This window comes from Erigeron canadensis, chromosome 8 (assembly GCF_010389155.1).
Source record: "Erigeron canadensis isolate Cc75 chromosome 8, C_canadensis_v1, whole genome shotgun sequence".
Lineage (NCBI taxonomy): Eukaryota > Viridiplantae > Streptophyta > Magnoliopsida > Asterales > Asteraceae > Erigeron > Erigeron canadensis.
In genome coordinates, this window is record NC_057768.1 from 20,912,164 (window position 1) to 20,930,077 (window position 17,914).

General features: G+C 33.8%; 1 protein-coding gene across 1 annotated transcript; it reads left to right on the top strand.

The window, feature by feature from the left end:
• The first annotated feature begins 1,477 nt into the window (after nt 1–1,477).
• On the top strand, nt 1,478–13,038 carry LOC122579724 (LMBR1 domain-containing protein 2 homolog). Its single transcript, XM_043751948.1, has 14 exons — nt 1,478–1,885; nt 4,006–4,082; nt 4,253–4,411; nt 4,674–4,887; nt 4,971–5,057; nt 5,132–5,271; nt 6,635–6,715; nt 7,798–7,862; nt 7,950–8,125; nt 8,263–8,393; nt 8,487–8,574; nt 8,666–8,879; nt 8,969–9,075; nt 12,267–13,038. Exons 1-14 carry the CDS (start codon nt 1,709–1,711, stop codon nt 12,711–12,713), a joined length of 2,163 nt encoding a protein of 720 aa, XP_043607883.1. The 5' UTR covers nt 1,478–1,708; the 3' UTR covers nt 12,714–13,038.
• The last annotated feature ends 4,876 nt before the right edge of the window (nt 13,039–17,914 follow it).

Genomic DNA, 17,914 nt, shown 5'->3' on the forward strand with positions numbered 1-17,914 from the left:
TATGTACATGTGTCGTGTATGTATATATATGTATATATATTTTTGGTGTTTTAATTTGTTACATGGCTCATTGGTTGTAATTTGTATTTATTTTAGGCACATAAACATATACTTATTATTATTTAAACACTTCCATGTACATATTAGTTTATAATATATTTTGAGATGGAAATTTTTATTCCCATGTCATATTTACTTAAATTGGCTTGGTGGCTAGTTTGTTGGACAATTATAAGGATTATGATTGTTATCTCAACTTATGAGACTTGCTTTATTATCCATAACTTGATTAACCGTTAATAAAATTTTTGTTCAATTGTATTTCATTGAATTGAATTTAGAACTAATCAATAGCTTTAGATTGCTAGTTTAGGGGCATTATCTACTAGCTTCAAGTATAACTATGGCTTGCGGGATCATAGACAACATAACTAGCACATATATAATACTTAAAAAGTAGGGTTGTTACATTAGGGTATAGAGAAGACAGATATTAATGTTTAATGTGTCTGCTTTGATGAAAGATATTTGTATTTATTGGGAGAGGAAAGGCTAAAGGGGTGAGAAAGGACAAAAACGTAAAATCACATGTCCCAAAAATCTTGTAAACTTTCAACATGGGTGAATAATTTTTAATAAGGAGTATAGATAAGTTGAAAATCTTCTAACCTTTTAAAAAGTTTTTTCCAAACTAAAGAGAAAGAAAAAGTTTTTTCAATTAAGAAAGATTGCTTATCTATAAATTGAAGTTAATGAATCTTATCTTAATATATACTATAAGACAGTTGAACTAATGACTTATTAATTAATCACATCACTCAATTTCATCAAATTGACTTTTGATGATGTCATCATTTAGATAAGCTACAAATTAAAAATCTTGATGATCATTATCCAAATATATTATTATATTGATATTTATATTAATTTGTAGAAAAAGTCTCATTAATTTACACTTTTTTGTTTTCCATCAATAATTTACACTTTTTAGCCCTGAATACTTAATCTATATATATTTTTAGCCATCAACTTGAGAGAATTCTTTAAAATTTGCAATCATTTAATCAATTAAAAAAAGTTTAACATATGAAATATTGTCTACAAAAATTTATTTCAAAACTTAATGACTTATTAACAAATATTAGATTAGATTTTTATAAATTATAAATATTAATATTTAGTTTAATATTTAATATAAACATAAATTAAACTCTAGATACATATCTCAAACATAACATCATCATTTTAAACACAATAGAAATTTCAAATCAAGAGTCCTAATTGTTATCAAAGAATATAGAAACAATTCTAACTGTAATCAAATTATTATAGGACATGTGATTAAAAATAAACTTATGCGTGTTTTGGATCCGCATTGAATGTCAACTACATAATCATGTTTTATATTTTAATTCTTAAATATTTTTCATAAAAAAAAAAAAAGCCTTCAAAGACTTTGTTACTACCATTACAAATGCTTTTTTAATGAATTATTCATTAGCAGAACACACGAGATTTGGAGAATTTTTATATCCGTAATCATCATACTTATCTGGAAATTTCAAAAAGAGAGACTTGGAAAAGGTCCAAAATCTGTCACCGGTAGTCGGCAAACATTGTTTAATTGACTCCAGACCCACCACCATTACTCACTCAATTCGCCGATCATACTAATAGTTTCAGTAAGAATAATAAGAAACGAAGAGTAATGTGGGGATGGTGGTGGTTCTATCTAATTTCGTTTCCGTTGGCTTTGGGGATGGTTATGTTTACCCTCAACTATTTTGCTAGCCCTCATGTGAGTCGCTATGTCTTATTCACCGTTGGCTACACTTGGTTTTCTTCCATCTCCATCATCATTCTTGTTCCCGCTGATATCTCTTCTGTAATCTCTCCTCCCAGAGCTCTTTAATTTTTTCATTTTATATTTATATATATATATATGTATCAACTTAATAATTGTTTATCTTTATGCAAATGATGATGAGTATGTTTATATTGAAGCTTGATTTCTGCCAAAATCATGAAATTACTCTTGTTGGGTCGAATTGTTGTTTTTGTGTCAATTGAAATCCTTACTTTACACATAATTCCCCCCCCCCCCCCCCCCCAAGGCTACATAGAGGCACATTTAGTCCGGTATCTCGTATTGTTTATGTTTGGTAAAAGCCGTTGGAGCTATAGACTTTTTTTTTTTTTTTTTGGGGCTTTCTGGAGCGGGTTTTTTTATAGGGATAACTGCAGAAAATAGAAAGCATCTTTAGACCAATTCATGATATTAGCAGTGACCTTTAAAAGTTATTATTTTAGCAATGACCTTTCATTTATTGACGTAAATAGCAACATTTGACATGTGTCTCTGATGACGTGGAAAATTTTAATGACGTGGCAACTTTTTACAGACGTGGATTTTATTATTTATCTATTATTCTTATTTTTGTTATCGGTTCCCCCAAAATAAAAACTCCTAAATCGTAACATTGACATAGGTTTATAGAATTCATAAAACCGAAAATCGATTAATTAAATCATAAGGTAGATGGATGATGTCTTGTTACAAACTATTACATGGTCAGAATTTTTGGGGGAAAGGTGAATGGAATTTACAGAAGCATCACCTCCCTGCAAATCATAATCAAAAGAAACGCAAAATTACATGGGGAAGAAAACAAATTAAGGACCCATTGTGATTTATACGGTAGTAACTAGTAAACTAGCAATACCCTTAATGGAGGTGGTGGCTTGAATGTTTGTAGACAATCAGTAGTCTTCAAATCCCAAACCTATATAAAACAAATCACATTAATCAAAAGAATTAGTCATGACATATTCAACACATTTACAGATGAACGACACTGGGAATCATACTATATCTCTATGAGGCCGAATGAAACGGGTCAAATATTGTATTTTAATGTACAAAATCTCTTAATCATTATTATATTTAAATAGAAAAAAAAAATATAACCATCAGAACCCTCAATTGCTTCCCTATCGCCCGTAATCAATTTTGGGTTTTATGAACTCTGTAAACCCTAAATGTGTGTCACTGTTACGATGTGGGAGTTTTTATTTTGGGGGAAACTGACCTGGCAACGAAAATAAGAATAATAGATAAATAAGAAAATACACATCAATAAAATTTTGCCACGTCATCAAAGACACGTGTCAAATGTTGCTATTTACGCCAATAAATGAAAGGTCATTGCTAATAACTAAAACTTTTAAAGGTCACTGCTAATATTGTGAATTGGTCTAAAGGTGCTTTCTATTTTCTGCAGTTCTCCCTTTTTTATACCAATAACTAAACAAGGCGTTTTTTTCGCTACATTCTTGAGAAACTCTGCTAAACACACTCATGATATTTAGTAAGGATTCAGAGGTTGTTTAGTCTACTTTCATATTGTTAATGTTGTTTCAGAAGCATATATCATCCAAGTATATACACTACTAGAGGATGAGGTTTATAAAATCCGTTCTTTTAAAGTATTCATCGAAATTGGGATTTAAAATACATGCTTTAAGATTCTTTGACGTCCATTTTGAAGATCATCAATTAACAAACTACATATTATTATTTATAAATAAAAATCAATTAACTAGTTAACCATTAATGGAGAGGTTTCGTTTTTTCTCCGAGTAAGGGCTTTTTGTTGCCTTAAGTAGACTTGTAAAATTTTTCTTTCTTGTTTGTCTTAAGTAAGGGCTTTTTGTTGCCTTCAGTTGTGTACATGAGTAAGGGCTTTTTGTTGCCTTAAGTAGACTTGGTACATGAGGAGAAGGGAGCATTACCTTATGAAACCAGCCTTCAGTTGATAAATTGAGAAAGAGAAACAGGAGAGGTCAATTACTGTATTACAGCATGTGTACATGAGTAAATGAGTACTTGTTCACCGCGTGATAAAGAATTGCACTACAATATATGTCTAATGAACTTATTTGTTGCATTACCATTCTGTTGGTATTTTTCATTCCTTTTGTTTCCGCCTTGTTTTGTATTTACAGGCGATTACTGGTCATGACAATGGAGCTATTTCTTTCTTCTGGAGCTGGTCATATTGGAGTACTTTCTTGCTTACTTGGTAGGTCAGGCTACATGCTGTTTCATTTAATGTTGTTCTTTCAGATCATTTCGAACTAATCAAAATTACTATCTTCAAATTTCAGTCGATATTATATATGTGATAACTGTATTGGATAATAATGTCCTTAAAGAATGATGTCGTGTATATACATATTTTTCTATGAGCAGGCTAGTTGTTCCCTTGATACAGGGGTATGAAGATTCTGGAGATTTTACTGTAAGAGAGAGACTAAAGACTAGCATCCATGTGAACTTAGTATTCTATCTAATCTTGGGATTTATTGGGCTCGTTGGACTCATTTTGCTTATAATGATGCGCAAAGATTGGTTTGTTTCTGTTCTGGCAGATCTTTTTTCTGCTTCAGAATATTTATTTATGTTTCTCAATACATCAAGTGCATTAAATGTATTGAGATATTCATAACTAATTCCTTGTTGGACCATCAACACATCTCTCTAAAAATAACCTAGTGAAAATTACCAGAAAATGTCACAAGCATGTGTATTTTTCATTATTTCTAATATCCTCAATAGGCACAAATACAAGTTTTTTTTTCTCACCATGATTTGTTTAATACTTTATTTACAGGAGCGGAGGTTTACTGGGTTTAGCCATGGCATGCTCAAATACTTTTGGACTTGTTACTGGCGTGTTTCTTCTTGGTTTTGGTTTGAGTGAGATTCCAAAAACCATTTGGAGGAATGCTGATTGGACTACTCGCCAGAAGGTTCTTTCGCATAAAGTTGCCAAAATGGCTATGAAGCTTGACGAGGCTCATCAACAGTTGTCGAATGCCATAGTTGTAAGTACTTCTGAAGTTATCTTTTTCCTATTTTAGTTTGCTCACTCGTGGTTTCTGGTCATTCACATTTTTAAATGATTTAGGTAGCACAAGCAACATCCAAACAAATGTCCAGACGTGACCCATTTAAGCCCTACATGGATGTTATTGATAACATGATTAATCAATTGGTATTCTCTACTTCTTGTGTTACTGTCATCATCTACATGTTCTTTTTTATATGGTTTTCATTCTCTACTTCCAGTTACATGAAGATCCATCCTTCAAACCACAAGGAGGCCGTGTTGGACAAAATGATATGGATTATGATGCAGACGAAAAATCCATGGCAACATTGAGGCGTCATTTAAGGGGAGTGCGTGATGAATATTATAGATCTAAAAGGTAGGCCACGATATTGAAATATGTTAGTCGTGACTTCAATTAATTCTGCTATTAAAATTCATACTATCATTGCGGTTTGCTTAAAAATATATTGTGACCATTTTTTTTAATTATCTAATTGCATGGAGGTCATAATACATATTTGCGGGAGTTGCTACCATGGATATCTTGATGCGAAATAGATTGCCCAATATCCAGTTATTGCGTTTACTTTACACAAAATACTAACGACTATTTGCGCACCAAAAACTTACACAAAATATACCATGTCATGTAGAAGAAGCTAGTGAAGTGTTGCCAATAAACTATCCTCAAATGTTTAGGTTTTGCAGATATAAAAATAGTTATCTTCCAATATCAGCAGAAATGATCTAGAATGATCTAGTTTTATACTTTTGGAGGTCGTTCATGTTTTATTATGTATATATGATTGCAAAAACCCAAATCCTACCATGTGCAAGACATCACCAAAAATAGCAAATCTGCTTGTTTTTTTGATCCACCTGCCACTGTGCAAGCCTACTTACGTACACGGATTTTTAGCAATGAATGTTATCAAAAGAGGATAAGTTTATATTATTTTTCATACTTCATTGCAAGAAGACCGTGAAACTAATTTTTTTTTTACGTAGAGTAAGATTAGTACCCACTCACCTTTTGGTAAATTCTTCTCAGGGATGTCTGCATATTGCTCCAACCAACGTGAACATGCCTTAACTTGGTAGGGTGTAACTGTTGTAGTTTATGCATTTGGCGTGGTTCATGGGTTTTTGAATGGTATTTGGTAATTTGAATGACATCTGGTTCTTTTTACTTAAATGCGTTTTTTGTCTCGGGCCCATGCTTTTTTTGCGTCTGCCTAGGTCACATTCCAGGTCTTTGCGCATTGAGTGCACCCTACGTCTTTAACAACTATATATTATAATATGGTAGCTAACAATACTAAGCATTCTAATCCTCATATTGTTCAATTTTCTAATAAGTCTGAAGAAGTATAGATGAAATCTATGCGAAGTTGTTCCAATCTTACATGCTTGAATACTTGTTAATTAGGTTGACTTATTTTAAAGTATCCTACTCTCTTCTTTTTTTTTTTTTTTTTTTTTTGTTAATTGTGTGCTCCTTTACCCCTACTTGTCTGGAACGAAGGGGTGTCGACCTCACCATCATACCTATGCCTTCAAATTTTTGGTGAATCCTTCATTGCTTAAAAAGCTCTTTCTATTAAATTTTTAGGTGTCTTGTACATGAGTTTTATATCATCGAGGAATATACAACTGTATTGCAGAATAGTGCATGACATTACAAATTTCTTTGTTGATCTGACAAGGAAGTACTTGCATTTTTTCTGTTTTTTTTTCAGCCAGTATTTGACGTATGTCATTGAAGCCCTCAAATTAGAAGACACAATAAAGAGTTATGAACGGCGCTATGAGACTGGGTGGTACATTTTGATTTTACATGTTGTTTTCTCTTTTCTCTTTCAAGTTTTTATGGTGCCTTGTAGGGTAGATAGTTGCCCGATTTATTTACATTCATGTTGCAACTCATATGACTGCCTTTTCGGTAGATAGAAACTAATATTATAACAATCGTAAGTAAAACTTGAACATAAACGGATATATTTATTAAATTTCAGTCATATTAGGTCTTAATGAAAAGTTCATGATCATATATTAACCGTTATCATCTTATTCTTTTTTCTATTAATCTTAGATGTAATAAAGTTATATTTTAAAATGTACATCTAATACACAAACATTAGAGATGCTCTTACATGATATAAAAAAGTATTTACGAAAATCATTGCGTGTTCTTCGTACATAGGGACCTAAGCGGTTCATGCACCTAACCTTTTAGATCTCCAATTATCATTATTTTTCATATACATATATGTATATATGTGTGTGTGTGTGTGTGTGTGTGTAGATTTATTTACTTCAATTTCATAACTAGATAAAAATTATACTTGAACATAGAACTTAGCTCATACATTGCTTCATCCATAGACAAAGCTTTTTAAATTATGAGGATATATCGATTTCTTTAATATTACATTTTGCTACATTCTTATTCTTCTTTTAAAGATAATATATATTCTTGAATATTAGTTTTTCTCTGCAAATAGTTATCATTGAATAAAATACGTAAGTATCTCTTGGATATCTGTGCAGTTTTATAACTTTATATACTCTTGATCTGAATAAAATTTACCTACACATTTTGAAATATATGAGTAATTATATTACAAAAGAACTAGACAAAGATAAGTGCATAATCACTTCCAAGATTGAATCAGTGCTTCTATAAGAATAGATGCAAGCCTTTTGTCGCATGGAATGCTATTTGGTAAGCTAATGGCCTTTGGAATATCCTCTTATTGTCCTTAACTGGAAGGTCTTTCTTATGCATGAATGGTTTTAATCTTTCTTTAATCTGTATATTATACATTAAGATAAATCTACTTCTGTTGCTTGTTATATTATGAATGTGACATCGTGGTGATACTTTTAAATATTGTTGCAGGAAGTTTGTTTCAAGCTTCAGAAGTGAAAGGAGTGGCACTTTAGGAAGCTATCTTGATACATTAGGTGTTTTGTGTTATAAATTAAACTAGGATATCCCAACTCCCAAGGTTAAATGCCATGTAAAATTTTTCATGATTGGTAATCTTGTAGAATTAACATGGCGATGCGTTGTGCGGGGGCAGCTTCAGAAACTCTTTGCTGTCCTTCTTGGTTGCATGTCAGCAGCTATTCTTTTGGCAGAGGCAACTCTCTTGCCCAGTGGTGTTGATTTATCTCTTTTCTCGATTTTGATAAACTCAGTAAGAACCGAAGACATGCTTGTGCAGGTAAATTCTGGTTGTGTATTGGTATATATCTTTTCTATTTTTGATGCTAAAATCTTTAATTACATTATCACTAGCAGTTTATCTATGCATAATACTTAGTGGTGTTTGGTTCTTAGTGGCTACTCTCTGGAATATAGGTTATTGCATTTGTTCCACTGCTCTACATGTGCATTTGCACATACTACTCACTATTCCAAGTTGGTATGCTGACATTCTACTCATTTACACCAAGACAGACTAGTTCTGTGAGCTTGCTTATGATATGCTCGTAAGGTTTACATTCCTCTGTTTTATTTATGTATATTCTTGTATTGCAACGATCTAATAGTAAGTAGAACATATTTTTAAAAATCTTCTTCAGGATGGTTGCACGCTATGCACCTCCCGTTTCCTTCAACTTCCTTAATCTTATTAGTCTTGATGGTGTGAAAATGACTGTCTTTGAAAAGGTATACACTATTGTTTGAAATTTTAGCATTTGGATATTAATACCTTATCATTATGATTTAACAATCTTGTGTTGTATTTTGTATAATGCAGCGGATGGGAAATATTGACGATGCCGTTCCTTTCTTTGGGAAAGGATTCAACAAACTATATCCACTTATCATGGTCGTATATACTATCCTAGTTGCAAGTGGTTTCTTTCACAAGATAATCAGTGTCATTGGGAAGTGGAAAAGGATTGCGCTGCAAAATGAAGAAGATGATCTTGATGGTATTGATCCAACAGGATTAATTATCCTGAGAAAGGGTAATGGTGACTCATGATTTTTTTTTGTAGTACTGTATACAATTTGGTCTTATTTGTATGACATTTAGTTTTTATTTTGGATTAAATAGAACGTGCTTGGCTTGAACAAGGACACAATATTGGCGAAGAAGTCATTGCTTTGGCAAGAAACTTTAATGATACAGACATGGACATAGAGTCTGGAAACAGTAACATGGTATGTGATTTCTTCTTGTTTTTGCATTACATATTTGTAGTGCCTATAGGGATAGTGTAGGTACCAATACTGTACCGTACCGCATGGTACTGATACTGCAAAAGGACCAAACGAAAATACCATACCGAACTAAAGGTACAGTTACCGGTTTGGTACCAGTTTTCGGTATTCATACTGTGTAGTACCAAATTCCTGGAAAGAAGCAAATAAAATAAACTAATTCTAGGTCTGGCAAGGCTGCTGGCATGTAGATCCGTGCTTGCAGCCATGCTATTCTGTGAATATTATCGTTTTCGAATACATGCATACATACATATATGTATATATATATATGTGCGCATGAAACCATGTGCAAACGTCTTGAAAACATATAAGAAAACTTACTCTGTTTGGTGATGATGATGAATCCATAATAATTATATAAGAAAACTTACTCTGTTTGGTGATGATGATGAATCCATAATAATTACAATATACTTGGATTATAATCAAAGGGTGTGAGTATGTCTTTTTGATGTTTGATTGTTTGAAGTTTTGTGTTTTTTTTTCCCATTTAACTTATCGGTACTAGCATTGGGAGGGAGCGGGGGGGATATACTCTAATCAGACTGTCCATCGTTTGTTTGTAATATCAGACTACATGTTCAGTTCGTTATATTAAATTTTGGTTTAGGTTGGACTATATATATCTAGACTGTTAACTATCGTGTTTCATACTTCATGTGGTTTGATGTATCAGGGCAGAATTCCAGCAATATTTGACAAAAGAAACAGATTGTAACAAAGATTACAGATAACACGAATAAAACCAACCGAAGTCGGCTGTTAATAATGATACTCTGGGTTCGAGCTCTAGTGATTCCTAAACTGGATTAAAGTTTCTGCCACTCCTAATAGTTCAAAGAACCGACTTCTATCTCACATCCTAAACAAATGGCACCCAGGCCTCTTTAAAGACAATATTATTAACCTAACTTGACTCCAAAGTAATTACCAATTGTAATTAAATAACTATCGACTGTTGTAACTTGACACTCAACAACTCTTGACTTCTTAGGCAGCAGATCCATATCATTATTCCTTCCTTGAAAACACTTTTAGTTGACCCTTGACTTCTTAGCCAGCAGATCCATATCATTATTCCTGCCTCCAAAAACACCTTGTCCTCAAGGTGCTGTTTTGATAAGTTGCCTCGAGTAATTCCAGGATCCTATGGGTAGTCATCCTCATAATAAACTTCTCTTCCGACGCCTTTGCAACAAAACTTCTCTAGTGACTCTCATTTCTGATTCTTAAACACATCTATTGAACCATGTTTCTGTTTCGGAGTTCTTAGTTTGCATTGCTTTTTTCAGAGATAACCACCCCCAAAGCATTTTATCAGAAAACTTTACTACAATATCATATTTGTTTTGCTTTAGAACAAGGCTTCAATGAACATATCCACAGTTTTCACTGATATCCACCACCACCGATTTAACAACCACTTTGGTTTTTTCTTCGGTCTCATTGCTACTTTCTTCGGGGTCTGATTTTGTTGAGTTTGTATCTTCAGCGTCTTTCCATGTCTCCAATATTAGCACTAAAAGCAATTTTGTTCTGTTCCTTTTTAATAATAAACTCCAAATCTTTTATAAAAAAAAGTAGGATCAAAAAGACAGAAAGAAACTTGCAAGCCATTAGAATCAATTTTTAAAGCCAATATTTCACCTTAGAGCAACTATATTGATGCCTAACAACAAATATTTCCCTGATTTTCGGTTTCAATCCACAGATGAATAGATATATAGCGTAGATTTCAGAAATTTGTTCCAGATTTTTATCCTGTTCGTTTAAGCTTTGAAACGAATCGCGATATTCTTTAACAGTACCTTCTTGGCTAATATCCATAATCTTCTCCAAAGCAAATTCCGCGTTGGCTGCTGATTTTTTCCGGATGAATAGTAATGATGAACAGTGATGAACAGTGCCTTATTTAAAATAAATAAATAAATAAAGTTTAAACACTACCACAGGTTGCAAGAAAGACGGTTCTGATGCCAATTGATGTGTATTTGAGTTCCAGTCACTCCTAATAGGTTCAAATAACCGACTTATAACTCATATCCTAAACAAATGGCACACATGCCTTATTTAAAGATACTATTATTAACTAACTTGACTCCAAAGTAATTACCAATAATAATTAAATAACTATTGTAACTTGACTCTTAACTACCCTTGACTTCTTAGCCTGCAGGCCCATATCATTGTTCTTCTTGTTCATGACCAACCACAGTATGTTTTCTGTTTCTGATAACTATAAGTCCAAAACGCATAATTTGTTGGATATCTTGCTTTCATTTATTTATCTATTGCAAATACTTTATTCCAAATGGTGGTTTAATAACCTGTTTACTTATGAATGTGTTGATTCAACTTTTGTTTTATATGTAAATTATAATGGGACAGACATGTCGAAAGTCAGCCAAAGTGTATTAAGCAGGAATATAGTTTAAATACTGTACTATTTGTAAATTGTAATCATGTTTGGCACACTTACTTATACTATACTAGTCATATGCCCGCGCAATGCGGCAGTACAATGGCGGCGGCGGCGGTGGTGACGGGTGGTGGTGGCGGCTATAGCGGCGGTGGCGGTAGAGGTGTGGTTATAGTGTAAAAGTAATTGATGTAAAGGGGTAGTTTAGTTATTTTAAGGGTTGCGAGATTCATGTTGTAAATAAATTCATTAAGGGTAATATAGGTATATTAGGCGGAGATATTTAAATTAGTGAATAAAAGAGATGGGTAATTTAGGTTGATCAATTTCTTTTTTGAGAAAATGGGAGGAGATCAAATGCTTTATAATGTAGTATAGATATAGATAAATATAGATATAGATAATACCAATCAAACAGTCTAAGTTCAACGCAACCCAACCCGAACCATACAAAAGTTACTCTGTCTGGGTAGAATCTGTTTTGAAACGTTACCCACCTGTCCTGTCACCCGTTTTTCAAACTCCAGTTCTGTATTTCGTCAGTTTTCTTAGGCACAGAATCACAAATGTAGATAGAGTTTAGGTTTATTAATGCCAAGAGATCCAGAGGTTGTGAAGTTGTCGGTACAGCTTGTTAATCGTGAACACTTACATATTCTATTATTCTCATTGCCTGATTTAAGTAGACAAATTGTAATGTATTTTTCAGGGGAGAGATGCTATTAAAATGAAGCCAACAACAAGAAGCCTGTTAAATGAAAATAGCAAAGAAAGCTCATCTAGGCACCAAAGAGATGAGATACGTAGATATATTGGGACCAGAGAAGCCATCAGCAGCAAATATGCTGCCATCAGGGTCCAACAATCTAGGCAAATTTTAAATACAAAGTCTGTAGACAACTTAGCCTCTGCTAAAGTCTCCTTGCTTGATTCTGACAGCTCTTGGTCAGCTACCACTTCAGGATCACCATCTTCCAAAATTTCAACAACATGGTCATCGATGAAATCTAGGCTTCATAGTTTGAAGGAAAACATCCAAGGCAAAAAGTACACTTCGTTGGATCAAGTTGATCATTCTTCTGATTCACTGGATGAGATCTTCCACAAACTGAAACGACCTGCATTGGAGCATGGAGATGAAGATGAATTTGATTAGGATTTTGGGTAAGATATGATACCGACATGACTCTTTTTTATGGAGCATGAAATATCGGTCTTACACTTGCAGAAATTGGAGACCAAAGACCAATCAGTTATAGTAAAAATGTACAGTTCTTATTCATGCTTTCCATGGTTTAGTATACACTTTATATCCTAGTGTAAAATTTTCAGGGTGAAAAATCACATCATTTTCATGTGATATTCACTCTGTAGCAAACTCAAGATATTTCCTGTTTCATGATTGTAGTAGTAGCAGTCAATTTGTTGTTTTCGAGGTTATTCTAGTTGAACTATATAGCGATTCTTTGATTTCTCGGTGATTATTATTGAAATATGGTTACAAACATACATCCTTACTGTTGTTGTCGTGAACATTGTGGTACAATCAATTAAAATACAAACCGAGAGAATGAAACATATTAAGCAGATAAAGTTGTATTTATAAGGTAGTGCTAATACTGCTAAAGTGCTAAATGACCAGATCCGTCTTAATCCGGAAAAAAGGTTTTTGTAACTAACGTATGACTTTCTTAAACCAATATTATACCATATGCGTTTACAAGAAAGTATTGTTCAGTCAAAATTTGTGAACACTAACTGTATCTATCCGTTATTCCAATAATCCGAGTATATACAAACTTATGTTGTAGCACACACTCAAAGAAAAAAACACATTCCATTTTGGATTGCACAAACAGCTGATTTGGCTTGTACTATTAGAAAGTTACTAGTAATGGAAATGTTATGAAACGAATATGTCATATGGATCTTGGCTTGTTACAAGTCATATGGAGTCGAAGCGTACACCATTTGTTTAAACATTGCGAGGGGACAGTTAACATGTTTCTATGTGTCAAGTTATACGGGGAGTTTATCTTCAAAGACAAGTATATGGTTAGTATAAGTGATCTGTGCACCATCAGATTTTGACTGTATACCACTAAACATCTTATATAGCATTGTACTGTACAACACTCTAAAGCATATTTGGTGGTGTACAGTCAAAAACAGCTGGTGTATAGATCATCTTCCTTAGTTTATATATCCATAAAAGCCTAAGGCTATCTCTAACCATGCTTTTAAACACCATTTTTACTTTAATTTAAAGTTTTAGGCTGCATTCTTGAGTTTTTTTTCCAAAGGAAAAGAAAGGGAAAAATAAGAAAAATCACCTTTTTGCATTCTTGAGTTTTTTTTCCAAAAGAAAAGAAAGTGAAGGGGAGGAAAAATCAAGGTTTTTTCCCCCCAAAAGTTTTATGGCCATTTTGGCCTGATTTGGAAGGAAACTCGTGGAAGTGGTGGTTGCAGGTGGTAGTTGCAGGTTTCCGGTGGTCGTTGCAGGCGGTGGTTGCAGGTTTCGGTGGTTGTTTCAGGTGGTGGTTGCGTGGAAGGGGTGGTTGCAGGTGGTGGTGCAGGTGGAAAGGGTGGTTTCCGGCGGTGGTTGCAGATTTCCGGCGATTGTTCTGATTATTTTTCTTTCACTTTCCTTTCAAACTCAAGAATGACTTTTATAAATCTAATCTTCTATCATTTCTTCCCCTATCCAATCTTCCCCTTTATTTTCTTTTAAAAAAACTCAAGAATACATTCTTAAAGATCAAATCTTGTTCTAGGCATATTTTCATATATATAGAGACAATATCCTCCATTTTTGAAGTATCAGTTATTCATTCCATCATCCACTTGATTATTAAAATTCATAATTTATAGTCCATTTGATCATTTTCATCAAAAGTTCAAACTTATTATTAAACAAATCATTTAAAATTAGTTAATACTTAATATTTGAAATTTAATTATGATGTTGATATAAAATAAATGGGTTTGAATCATGGATTTGATCATCATTTCAAATAATGTTCTGTGAAAACTAATATTTGTTTGAAAACAAAAAACAAATCTTAAATATACTATTTGATTTTAAACATTCATTCGGAATATAGATCTACTTTCTCTCTTCTTCTTTTCTTCCTTCTCCTCCCTCCCTTCCTTCCATCCCGTTTTCCTCCACTGCCACCATCATCATTAAAGCTGCCACCACCACCACCACCACCACTATCATCTCCGACCACCACCACCAACAGACACGTACAACACATAGTCTCTCTCTCTCTTTCCTCGTTCTTCTTCGGAGGAACCATGGCAGTAAGGGCAGTGCCCGTACCGTATCAAATCACCACACTATCTCTTGGATTACGGCCCATCAAATTCAGACCATTCCCAAATGCGTCTGGATTCCAACTCTATAAATGTTTTGAGGTCAGCGACCGAGAAGGGCAAAGCCTCCCTGAACGACACAATCGTTCAATTAAGGGTTATGCCTGTTCCACATCACAATTTCTGGTAAAGGTGGTGGTGCTGTGAAGCGGTGGGCAACTATAAACATATTGTGTTTGGTTTCCGGTCACAGTGTGTTTGGTCGGGGACGATGGTAGCAGTGGTGATACGCCCGTAACACCGAAGAAAAAAGATAGCAGTAGTGGACTAGTGGTGGTGGCGGCTGATCCAAAAAATGACCCGAGACAATGGACGGTGGATCTTGAAATGGATGGCTGAAATTTGTTTTCAAATTTTTATCATCTATTTTATTTTCAAATGATCACAACTCATGGTTTAGTATAAGAAAATTGTATCATATGACAATATAGTTAAGTTAATTAATTTGTTCTGTAAGAGTATTATTTAGTATTATGAAGTTTTATTATTAATATATTATTGGAGATGTATGTTTTGTAAAAAAGAAAAAAAAAAGTATTCCATATGGGAGATCTATGCATATTTAGAAAATGGAAAACGAGAGCTAGAATAGTTAATGAGTGTGTAAATGTGTTAATAAATGTGTTAAGATCCCTAAAGTTGAAATAAAATTGATCATCTGACAATAATAACAAAAGAGCATCCTAAATTCGCTCATGAAAAATAATAACCTTTTGATGAAATCTAATTTTGATTAAAAGCTTTTGGATTAATAAGATGATGTCATGTTTGACATGAAAATTAGTCAATGTCAATATTAATCCTCATATTTTATATCATCTACAAATATACCCTTAAATTTTTAAAGAGTAATTGTAAATTAGCTTGACAACATTTAATTACTTTGGAATTCTATTAGTTACTATTTGTATGGGTAAATCTATGTAGCCCATTCTTTCTCGAAAATGTCATCCAGAACGTCCAAACTCGGTCCCGGGGGGCGTTTCGACTTCTTAAAATGCGTGCCCCTTTACTTTCATAACGCGTCCGAATTGAATGTGGAGTTTTGTTTTTTTCTGAATTTTGAACGTTTCAAATTGTTGGTTTTTTTTTTTTTTTTAAATCCTTAATTTTATACTCTGAATTTTTCTTCATTCTTTTCTTTATCTTTATACTCTCAAACAACAAATGGCTAGACCTTGGACTGAAGGTGAGCATACGAATTTAGCAAGAGCTTGGTTGTGGTAACAGAAGATCCAAATGTAGAGAATTACCAACAACAAAGAACATTTTGGAGCCGTGTAAAGGAAGTCCTTATTAATCTTGAAAATCATCCAGGCGAGCAAAGGAGCACTGAGAGTTTGATAGGTAAATGGCGGAAGATGCGCACCTCAATTCAGACGTTCGAGCACATCTATGCTCGATTGAACAACGGAGAAAACGAGATGCCACTCGATGCTGCTTTAACCGAGTATCGTGTTATGCATCCTGATTTTATCTACATCACGGAGTGGGGATTGCTACGAACAAGTCCAAGATTTATGATGTGATTAATGTTTTAGTTCTTAATCTATGTTCCAGTTATTTATCTATGTTATTCGTTTTTTATGTATGTTTTATTTTATGTTTTAGTCTTATTATTATAAATGTTTTACTTATTTTATTTAATATATGTATGTTTTACTTATTTTATTTAATATATCACACAAAATTAAACACATCACATAAAACATTACATTTTTTTTCAAAACATTACATTTAGTTTAAACACATCACATGAAATTAAAATAGTACATAATACTTAACACAAGAACATTAAATAAAAATTAAACACTAATACGTAATAACCACTTAACACCAACCATAAAGGGAATCGGTCGATGAAATGTCATTGTCACCATCATTACAGCGCTGGTATTCATAGTGATAATGCTCCTCTTCCAATTGAAAATCGTTGACGTATTTTTCACTAGGGTCGATCTCGTATCCTTCAGGTCTCCCGTCATCGTGAATTCGGTTCTGACCTGGAGCACATGGCCTAAGTTGTCTGCTTTTGATTTGAGCCATGGTAGAATCCCATACCTCGTTCAATTCTTCATCAGTGAAGTCGTCTGTTGATTGCAAGTTTAGGCGGGTCGTCTGTTGATTGCAAGTTTAGGCGGGTTGAAAATTCCGCCGTCAGGATGAATTCAAGATGTCGTGGATGCAATCCTTGAGGTTCGACTCGGGGCTGAATAGGTGGCTGAATGGGTGACTGAATGGGCATACGACTTGCTTCGCCTCGTGCTCTTCCTTGCCCAGTTTACCCTCGTGTTCTACCTGGCCCGATTTGCCCTCGTGCTCTTCCTTGCTCAGTTTGCCCTCGTGTTCTGCCTTGCCCGGTTTGCCCTCGTGCTCTGCCTCGTCCTCTACCTCGTGGGTTGAGGTTGTCTGATATGACCGGTTGGTTCATTGCGTGCTCTTCCTCGCCCAAAGTTCATTGTTAAAGGTGTGTGTGTGTAATCGGGATTTTTTAAAAATTTTTGTTGTGTTTTTGGAATGAGAAAGTGAGAGTATTTATAGGTAGTAAAGTAGAAATTTGAAAACTAGTCGTTACTATTTCAAAGTATATATTTATTTAGATTATTTAGAAATAAGAATTAAAAAAGGGGGGGGGGGATGCCATTGGAGTGAATGCCCTACTCTAAGAGAATGCCCCCTAATCATGGGAATGCCCAACATGATTAGTAAGTGCCATGTGTTAGCTAAAGAATGGAGGAGGGACATTCCATGGATGCTCTACTCCTCTTAGTCTTACTTGTTATTTAAAGTTTCGGTTAGTTGTTTCGATGATATTTGAATGTTGCAAAGTGGGTTTTTAATAAAATATTGTATGTCTTTCAAATTCGCTATACACTATAACAATTCGTTTAAAGTTATTTACATTATTATGTATTAATCGCTTTTATAGATAGATGATGAATGTGTGACAACATCACTTTGTGGACATTTGCGACATAG

Coding starts and splice junctions, on each gene's coding strand:
- LOC122579724 (XM_043751948.1), top strand. CDS start 1,709: ATGTGGGGATGGTGGTGGTTCTATCTAATTTCGTTTCCGTTGGCTTTG. Junction 1,886..4,005: donor TTCCCGCTGATATCTCTTCT/GTAATCTCTCCT, acceptor TTGTATTTACAG/GCGATTACTGGTCATGACAA. Junction 8,575..8,665: donor AAATGACTGTCTTTGAAAAG/GTATACACTATT, acceptor TGTATAATGCAG/CGGATGGGAAATATTGACGA.